The sequence below is a fragment of the Camelina sativa genome, chromosome 12 (genome assembly GCF_030686135.1).
Source record: "Camelina sativa cultivar CO46 ecotype springtype chromosome 12, ASM3068613v1".
Classification (NCBI taxonomy): domain Eukaryota; kingdom Viridiplantae; phylum Streptophyta; class Magnoliopsida; order Brassicales; family Brassicaceae; genus Camelina; species Camelina sativa.
In genome coordinates this window covers 17,176,263-17,186,336 of record NC_141891.1, presented here as the reverse complement: position 1 = coordinate 17,186,336, position 10,074 = coordinate 17,176,263, and the positions used below count along the sequence as shown (strand labels likewise).

General features: G+C 40.9%; 1 protein-coding gene and 1 pseudogene across 1 annotated transcript; one reads left to right on the top strand and one right to left on the bottom strand.

Moving 5' to 3' along the window:
- Positions 1 to 509: 509 nt before the first annotated feature.
- Positions 510 to 6,180, bottom strand: LOC147930641 (uncharacterized; annotated as a pseudogene).
- An 851-nt stretch (positions 6,181 to 7,031) lies between these two features.
- Positions 7,032 to 8,125, top strand: LOC104733608 (large ribosomal subunit protein eL19z). The gene is made up of 3 exons (XM_010453175.3): positions 7,032 to 7,095; positions 7,300 to 7,541; positions 7,652 to 8,125. Exons 1-3 carry the CDS (start codon positions 7,032 to 7,034, stop codon positions 7,691 to 7,693), a joined length of 348 nt encoding a protein of 115 aa, XP_010451477.1. The 3' UTR covers positions 7,694 to 8,125.
- Positions 8,126 to 10,074: the final 1,949 nt, after the last annotated feature.

Sequence of the window (10,074 nt, the reverse complement as noted above, 5' to 3'; positions counted from 1 at the left end):
GTCCGTATGGTACGCTCGGACTGCCCGTCCGTTTGCGGATGGTTGGCCGTACTCAAATCCATTCGCGTCCCAAAACGCTTTTGCAAAGCCTTCCATATTCCTAAAGTAAACTTTGAGTTTCTGTCTGATACTATGCTCGCTGGAACACCATGCAACCGTACTATCTCTTGTACGTATACCTCGGCCAATTTCTCGGCCCCGTCCTTTTTGTTTATGGCCAAGAAATGTGCCGACTTGGTCAGTCGATCCACAACGACCCATATAGCATCCTTCTTGTCACACGATGGCAAGCTTGTGACGAAGTCCATGGTTATCATGTCCCATTTCTAGTCGGGTATCGGTAAATTTTGCAACAAACCGCCCGAGACTTTATTTTCCGCCTTAACTCTTTGACATGTCGGACACGCTGCGACCCATTCTGCTACTTCTCTCTTCATGCCCGACCAATGGTAGTACCTCTTCAAGTCTTGGTACATTTTGGTGGATCCAGGATGGATTGCCAACTGAGACTAATGCGCCTCCCTAAGGATTTCAGCACGAAGATTTTTATCCGAAGGAACGCACACTCGCCCCTTAACCAAAATAGTACCGTTATTCGCTGTCTCATACTCGGTTCCGTCAACCTTGGACAACCGAATCAGTTCCGCGTCTTTCTCCTGTGCTAACCGTACCCGTGTTAGCAAATCTGCCTGGTTTGCGGCCCCGAGGCCCAACAGTTCCAACTGCTCTGTCAATGCATTCAGCCGCAAGGTTCTGATCATACCAACTAAGTCCTCAACTTCTTTCTCAGCACTGATAGCCGACCATCTTCTACTCAAGGCGTCTGCCACTGAATTGGCTTTACCCAGATGGTAATTGATCTCCAGGTCGTAGTTCGCGACTAACTCCATCCATCTCCGCTGTCGTAGGTTCAGTTCTGACTGAGTAAAGATGTACTGTAAGCTCTTGTGGTCCGTGTATATTTGCACCTTACCACCATACAAGTAGGACCTCCAAATCTTTAGTGCAAATACTACGGCTGCCATCTCCAGATCATGAATTGGGTAATTCGCTTCATGCTTCCTCAATTGTCTAGACGCATAAGCTATCACCTTCCCATTCTGCATAAGTACACATCCCAAACCTCGACCCGACGCGTCCGTGTATACTACGTACGACTCGTCCGGATCCGGTAGTGCCAACACCGGAGCACTAGTCAGCATATCCTTAAGTCTCGAGAAACTCTTCTTGCACTCAGCCGACCACACATACGGTTCGTCCTTTCCCGTTAGCTTGGTCAGCGGCTGCGCCATGCTTGCGAACCCTTTCACAAATCGTCGATAGTATCCGGCCAATCCTAGGAAGCTTCTAATCTCGGAGGCATTCCACGGTCTAGGCCACTCTGCTATGGATCGAATCTTCTCCTGATCCACGGACACTCCTTTGTTCGATACTACATGCCCTAAGAACCCAATTTCGCGGTTCCAAAAGCTACACTTGCTTAGCTTGGCGAAAAGCTTCTGCTCCTTCAATTTTTCTAGCACTATCCTCAAATGTGCGGCGTGCTCCTCCTTACTCTTTGAGTAAACCAAAATGTCGTCTATGAACACGATCACAAACTCGTCCAGGTGCTCTCGGAAAACATTATTCATGAGTTTCATGAAAGCTGCCGGGGCGTTGGTTAACCCAAACGGCATGACCACAAATTCGTAATGGCCGTACCTTGTCCTAAAGGCTGTCTTCCGAATGTCGGACTCCTCTATAGGGATTTGGTGATATCCCGAAGCCAAATCAATCTTCGAGAAATAGGTGGCTCCTCGAAGTTGATCTAACAACTCGTCGATCCTTGGTAAAGGATACCGATTCTTCACCGTGACCTTGTTCAATCCTTGGTAGTCGATGCAAAGCCGAAAGGTACCGTCCTTCTTCTTTACAAAGAGTACCGGTGCACCCCATGGTAAACTACTTGGTCTTACGAATCCCTTCTCCATTAGCTCTCCCAATTGTTTCTTTAACTCGGCCATCTCTGCCGGTGCCATGCGATACGAAGCCTTCGATATTGGAGCCGTACTAGGTTCCAACTCGATAGTGAACGGATCTGACTGTGATGGTGGTAACCCAGACAAGGGTCCGAACACACTTTCGTACTCTCGTACCACTGGTATCTCTGATAGTCCTGTACTCGTGCCTACTTCCTATATCATGATCGAAGACAAGTAATCTTCGCACCCATTACTGATTAACTGCTCAGCCTGCGTCGAGACCAAAAGGTTTCCCGACAATGGCCTGATGCCCTGATATTCTAACATCCCTTTCGTAGTTTCAAACACTACACGCCCGCGGTAGCAGTCCAAGTGAGCTCGGTGTTTGCTTAGCCAATCCATACCCAATATCACATCGTGTGCCTTTACTCGGCATATGACTAAGTCTGCCGGCATATCCATACCGCTTACCATGACCGAGATGCTACGTACCACCCTGTACGTATACATCACTTGACCGCCCGCTGCTTGCACTAATCCAAAATGATCTCGGGGTTCCTTCCGGAAACCTCCTTTACCAATCATATCCGGACTCACAAAACAATGCGTAGCCCCAGTGTCAAACATCACATGAGTTTCCACACCGCCCATGAGTAAGGTCCCTACACAATTCTACTTGCTAAGAACCTATCCACACACAAACAAACGCACGCACACACACACAGTATTCACGCAAGAAATTCACTAAGGTGAGTATCCAACTTACCAGTGATCTGCTGTGAAGTGCTCGCTTCCACCTGCCCGTCCGCGATCGAATATACTCTAGGCATAATCGCTGGCCGTTTCGGCGGTGGTGGCAACGGCAGCACCTCGCTGGCCCGTTTCTGCCCTTGGGTTCCCAACTGCGGACAATCCGGCCGAATGTGACCCGGCTGTCCACATTGGTAGCACACTCGTGTGTCGCTCCCCCTCTTCGGACAGCTACTTGCCATGTGACCCTTCTCACCGCAATTGAAACATGTGCCCATCAACTGCCGGCACTGACCCGAGTGTCTCTTACGGAAAGTCGGACACAAGCACACACTGCCCTTACCCGTAGGTTTCCGACTCCCAGTCTGCTTACTCCTGGTTCCCGGTTCAGTTTTTACCATCGGCGCCTTCTGCACCGTGATTCCTCCAGGATTCTGCCGAGCTTCCTCAGCCAGTCCGTCCTCCAACATGGCTGCCTTCTCCACCAACTCAGCAAGACTCCCGAAGTTCCAAATCATACACCGGTTCCGGACATCCACTCTCATGCCCCGCAAGAACCGACGAATCTGAACTTGCTCCTCTACCATCTCATTTCCACCGTACCTCTTGAGTCGGTTGAACTCGGTCTCATACTCTCACATGGACCGGTCCCCTTGCTTTAAGTCTAGAAATTCCAACTCAAGACGGTCGATAGCTTCTTGCGGAAAATATTTCGCAAGAAACAACCCGCAAAAAGTTTCCCATGAACAATTTGGGTTGACCATACGGTTTGCCATGCCTGTCCACCACGCATGGGCTTCCCCGGACAGGTAGTGGGTAGCGATGTCCTTCCGATACTCCATCGGACAACGCACCGAGTCGAAGTTCCTTTCGAGGCGACTTCTCCATTCATCAGCCTCGGTCGGATTCGCTCCTCCACTAAAGTACTGCGTACCCAACTTAAGCATGTGATCCATGATAGTCAAGTACGAAGGAGCTGCCACCACTGGCACCACATTGGGTACAGGCGGGTTTGCGGCCTGAGGTGGTGTCATTTGGTTCAGTATTTGGACCAAGGTCTCCAAAACTTGCCCCATCCCCACGTTCGCAGTCGCATTAGCACCCGTACCCCCTACTGGTATCGCTCTCGTACCGACTCCCTGGGTTCCATGCCCTCCGGTTTCCGTCCCGGTCCTCGCACCCACTTGCTCAACATTCACCGCAGCAGTGTTCGGTGCTTCCTCAGTGTTCCCTCCGACTCCTGGTCTAGCCGAGGTATTAGCCGAGTTGCGAGTGTTAGGTGCCATCTGAAATACCATAACCGATTCTAAGTTAGCGTCCAAACCAACTTAGCCTATCACACCCTATAATCTATACATGACCAGTCTTACCGTGAGACGTTCTTGGCAAGGAAGGATGGCTTTAGTAACAATAACCCATGCACCCGCTATATGAACATGTCCTAGAACTATAACCGTGCTCTGATACCAAATGTAAGACCCCGACCCTAGAAACCATACTCGGACTTAAACTGACCGATAAAATTTTTTCTAAGGCCGACGAATTCTATGCGCATATTAAACGAGTATAACAACAAGTATGAATAACAGGTGAACTTAACTTTAAACTTACGAATTTATTAAAATATTGAGAGGTTCAATTCAGCGAAATAACAACTTGTCCCATGCATGGAAATAACAAAAACTAAATAAAATAACGCCATGAATATTTCTACCCAAAGCCACCATCCTCCTTCCTCCCTTGCCTCCGTCACACGAGCTGGTCAGCCACTATAATCCCGATCATCGGACCTATCTTTTCCTGCGTCCATAAAAGGAGGCGTAAGCAAACAAAGTTTACTTAGTGGAGCGGTCATCCCGTCTCACTAGGCTCAGTTCAACGATCTCAATCTAACACAGGGAATATTCCAATCAAGTCACGCAAGTCAATCAAATACCATGGATAGTCGCCTAAATCTCTTAGACCAACCATCATTCATATTGCAATAGAAACCATAACCATAAGACAAGCAATTAACAAGACTAAATAAACCACGGGTCAAGAGAATCAACCATGGAACTCGGCCACAGTCACGCACTCACCTTTGGTATCGACCTAAGGTGTTGATCTCTCGGTTTCTATGCTCGGATCTGATCCCCGCTTCTACACGGACAGATCGATACCATTAGTATCCGAGATATATCCCATAACCATAACCATAACCATCGACGAATCAAGGTGGAAGAACACTTACCATTCTTCTCGACTCTAGACTTAGGATCTCTCTCGGTTTAAGCTCGACAGAAACTCTCCTCTTTCTCTCTTGCGGCGGCTCTCGGATTCTTATGCGGAACTAGAGAAATTCCTAAGGGTTTTATCCCTTATATAGGATCCACGAATCGCCCTAAGTTTCCTTGGAACGATAAGTCTCACCGCCCATAACTTCCCATAATTCTCGCATCTGTCCTTATCCGATTATCTTTTTATTACCGCAAGTTTCCATTTCTCTCGGGTTTCCTTTCTCGTGAGTCGGCTTAAATCTCCGCGAGATATCGAGTCCTTTTAGTCCATTATCGGCCCACCGGCCAAACCATGCCACCTCGTCCATCGGCCCGGTCCATCGATCGCCGATGCAACCATTTCCGGATAGTGCACTTCACTGTCACTATCACTTCACTAACACTATCACTATACTATCACTATCACTATCACTAGGACTTTTATTCCTATTTTACTCGGACTGTCTCTCGGACTAAGTACCGAAACCTCCCATCCCATTTCTCGGCAATTTACAAACCTGTTCGACCGAACCAATTTTCATCCAGAAACTTGCAAGCCTGAATGATCTGATCACTGTAAACTTGGGATTCCATTTCCCCAGTTCGAACGTCTGTTCACTACTTCAGTAGTTTCAAACTCTCCATTTCCATCGCCTAATCCCCATAACTGTCGGCTTCCACCGTCGATGAGTATCGGCAACTCTCGACAAACCCTCGATAAAATCCTCGATAAAATCCTCGATACCGAGTCCTCGACTTTCTCGACTCTGAGTCCTCGACTTTCTCGACTCGGATCTCTCGACTATCTCGACTCGGATTTCTCGACTATCTCGACTCGGATTTCTCGACTATCTCGACTCGGATTTCTCGACTATCTCGACTCGGATTTCTCGACTATCTCGACTCGGATTTCTCGACTATCTCGACTCGGATTTCTCGACTATCTCGATTCGGATTTCTCGACTATCTCCTACCGAGGTTTCGGGTCGTTACACAATTCCTCTGGGCTTCTTCTGCTTCTTCATCAAACAGAGCATCAGATATTTTTCCTGCTCTTCCCTGCCTGCATCATATACTTCTCCGACATGTCTATTTTGCATTCAGTCTTGGTTCGGACTTCTCCCAAATTTGGCGATGTTTGCTCACCCGGAATTTCCTCCAGCGTCTCTGTAGGTTGCTTTCAGCCTAGAGCCATTAGTGATGGCTTGCATTTCGTTTTGGCTGTTCGTTTTCAGCCACCATTCCCTTCCACATTGTTTTGGCTGTTGGGTCATTGCATTGCTTTTCTGCCCAAGTGGCAGTTTCAAGCTCGAACATTAGAGCACTTATATTGCTTGTTGTTTCACGAGACGCCTTTTCACTTATTGTTTCTAATGTTGCCAAGGTTGGAGGACTCCTTAATGTTTGGATTACTCTTGTATATCTCTTTAACTATAGGTTTTTGTTTCTATGTTTGGAGCTTGTAGCAGTATTGTCGTTAGCTATTTTTGCTTGCAGTTTGTGCTTGTCCGAGTACGTGTATCCCCAATGTAACCGACTGATTTGAATAAAGACTTTGGTGCAAAAAAAAAACCTTCATTTTGTTAATATTTACATCAGTTCTGTCATGACATTAGCAAATATTAAGATCATACAAAAATATTTCATAAATCATTTATAAATTCCCCCACTTCCCCTATGAATCTTTTACTAAATATATCAATCCCTCTTTTTGCCATGATTTATTACATGTTATATATTATATATGATTTTTATATCATTTAATTATTAATAATTTATAAATAATTTACTTGGATGTTGTTTATTAGTATATAATTTATAATCCGCTTACAAACACATTTGTAAATTATTATTCTTACATTTTGTGAAACAAAAATTTTTACATTACGAAAGAAGTGAGTTTAGCTAGCTTAGGGCTTATATACAAATATTAAACAGGTCATGTAGTTTAGGCCCATGATGATAAAGCAATTAGGGTTATAATCTCTTTATAAGTACTAGTTCATATTAGGTTTTCGCTGCTGATCCTGACGAAGAGGATAGGAGGTCACGGGGATAAGAAATGGTGTCGATCAATTTCCACTCACGCTCTCGTGCAAAGAGAAAGTGTCATCACCGTGGTTACAGTAAGTATGAATGAAAATGTTGTATCAAATTTGTCTTTCGTCGTAGGTCTTTTCGTTTTGGTAATTTAGTGACCAGTGTATGTCCTCGGTACCACTGATTGAAGTCTTTTGGACTACTAATCTAGCTTGGTGATCCATGTGATAGTACTGTAATATTATGTATGAAGGGAATTATCTAGAAAGTATTTTATATTGGCTTTTCAGGTAAGAATACAATGGAGGCGATGGATCGAAAAATGAAAAATTTAATGAGAAGGCTGAAAATGTTAAAACGCTTGCTAAAAAAGTTATGTTATAACAAGAAGATGGAAAAACACGTGTACCATGACATGCTCATGAAGGTGAAAGGAAAAGTTTACAAGAACAAGCGTGTTCTTTTGGAAAGCATGCACAAGTTTAGCAGGGAGAGAAAGTTTGCTATAAGCTGTGACAAGCCATTGGCTCAGGTAAGTAAATATGAAATCATGTTTTATCAAGTCTTTTATTTGGGCAATTATTATTGTTATTTGCTTTAATTAATTTGTTTTTGGTTGCTTATATTTTGAACACCTCATAGGAGCCTGAAGGAGAGAATGCTGCACCAGCATCAGCACCTTAACGAGTAGAGTAAGAAACCCATGCATCTTATTCCCATCTTTGTTAAGTAAAGAGGATGAGCTCAACTAAAGAAGTAAAAGATCTCGACATTTTGGTATTGAGGGGTTTCTTGGTACTTACTCATTGTGAACCCGAAAGAAAGTGCAATGTGTTCCTCTTCTTGATTCATCGTTTGGTTTGGTCAAAGACCTCCAGAACATTCGTCTCCATCACCTTCACAAGTTTTCTTTCTTCATGAGCCGTTGAAGAAAGAACTATCCTTTACATTAGTCTTCTATCTTGTCTTGAGTTCAGGGGAGCCTATCCTTGTAGAAGTAAGATATTCCTTTATCTTTAATGATCTGTCCCAGGATTCCTTTGTCATGTTCTAGATCTAAATTAACATTTGTTTTGCGCTCAAGCACTTTTGTTATGTTTTTGTTTCGTTCCTGAATAAGAGACTATTGTCCCATCAATTTCACCATTTTTGATTTTACCTTCATAAGCATTTAAAGCAAGTGAAAATAGTTATTCGGTGAATTGGGAACAATTTGGAATTTAGGGTATTAAATTTTGAGTTCTAGTTTTCTTGTAGAGGTAAAAACCTCCTTTTATATTTTTCTTCAATGATCGTCTAAGATTGTTTGATCATGTTTTGCTAATAACTTAGTTTTTAGTTTATAAACCTAGCCAGTTTTATTAACAAGTGTTTTTAGTATATTTTTGAAAATTCATAACGTGCCTTATGGCAACCTGAACTTATTTTTTTCTTTGTTTATAATATTTCTTAACATTCTTATTCTTATAGAGTTAAATTTCTAAAATTATTTTCTTTTTTCGAAGTTATATATCATTATGGACACTAGATAAGGGCCCGCACGATTTGTGGGTTTAATAATTATTTGAAAAAAATAAATCCTAAATCTAAAACAATTTTTCAAAAATATATAAAGAAATTTTTTTTTCTAAACTAAATATATAAATAATTTAAGTTAGAGAATATTTGTATTTACCTTCATACATTTATTTATATTTCTATATTATTAATATATTATAACAATGATTATAATAATTTAAAGCTAAATTATATCCCACTAAAACTTTTGCCAAATATTCATCATTACAAATATTATTATTGTCAAATTTCAAAAACGTTTCACAACTTGTTCACAAAATATTTTACATGCAACAAATTCATCAAAGCAACATCTAATAAGTAACCACATACAATTTTACTCTATGTTTTACTATTAAAAATATGTTCTTACACCCAAAATTATTTTATTGTTAAAGTATGCTCTTTATCACCACCTATAAAATGTCTTCTAAACAAATTAAACAAATTTTATGTTGCTTTACTTTCATTTTGGCATAATTATAGTTCTTATAATTACTAAAATTGTTTTGTGACATAATTTCTTTAACCATGGAGTTTTTTTTACTCCAAATATATTGGATGAACAACTGGTGAAAATTATCTACTCAATTACAATGATTTTATGAATAACCCAATAAAATTGAGAAATTGGAAGAAATTTAATATAATATAATAAAAATAAAAATTTGAAAATTATAATCATGATGGTATATATAAGTCTTAGATAATTTAGATATACAAAATAGAAACTTTATATACAATCCAAAACATGACATATGTCATAATCACGTTAAGGATCAACGACCTATTTACTCTTCAGAAATATCCAGTTGTACATAAGTTATGACCTCGTCTCAAATATTCTCGAATCATAAATTCTCAACTTATTTTTTACCCGAATCAAAAGTAGGGCGATGATATCCTGGAGAGGGGGATAATTTTATTAATTATTCTCAACTTATTCTTTTGACATAATTTATTAATAATAATATACATGCTTAGTGAATTAATTTTTTTTTTTATACATGTCAAAATTTTATTGAGAAAACACGTATAACATAAGTAGCTTACAATGGAAAATATATTAGTTTTGTTAATTTTCCTTTTTGATTTAGAATTTTTTTTTAGATAAACATGTAAGTTTTATTTAGATTTAATGTTATTTTTTAATTAGTTGTTTTGAAAAATAATAATTTTTGACATGTGGTTAATTTGAAAACCCAACTTTATATAATAATATTTTTAATATAATAAAAAGATTAGTTCAAGCTTTTTTCCTAAGAATGCCAATCGGTTCTCCATGATCTTCGTTTTCTTCGCATGTGCCTTCACAAATCTTGTTGCAGTACTCAGTGTCCAAAATTGGCTAACTATAGAGACATAATTTTTTTTGTGCAAACAAAAACATAAAATTTAATGCTAGGTTATATAGTATAATTATACAACCAAATATGGATGGCAAATAGTATATTTATTTTACCATGTAGTGGTTGAGAATCTTTGTAATAGTGAAACTTTGATATGGA

Excerpts from the sequence above, each read along its gene's own strand:
- LOC104733608 (XM_010453175.3), top strand. The coding sequence starts at position 7,032 with ATGGTGTCGATCAATTTCCACTCACGCTCTCGTGCAAAGAGAAAGTGT. Across the intron at positions 7,096-7,299 it reads GTGTCATCACCGTGGTTACA|GTAAGAATACAATGGAGGCG; the intron begins GTAAGTATGAAT and ends TTGGCTTTTCAG. Across the intron at positions 7,542-7,651 it reads GTGACAAGCCATTGGCTCAG|GAGCCTGAAGGAGAGAATGC; the intron begins GTAAGTAAATAT and ends AACACCTCATAG.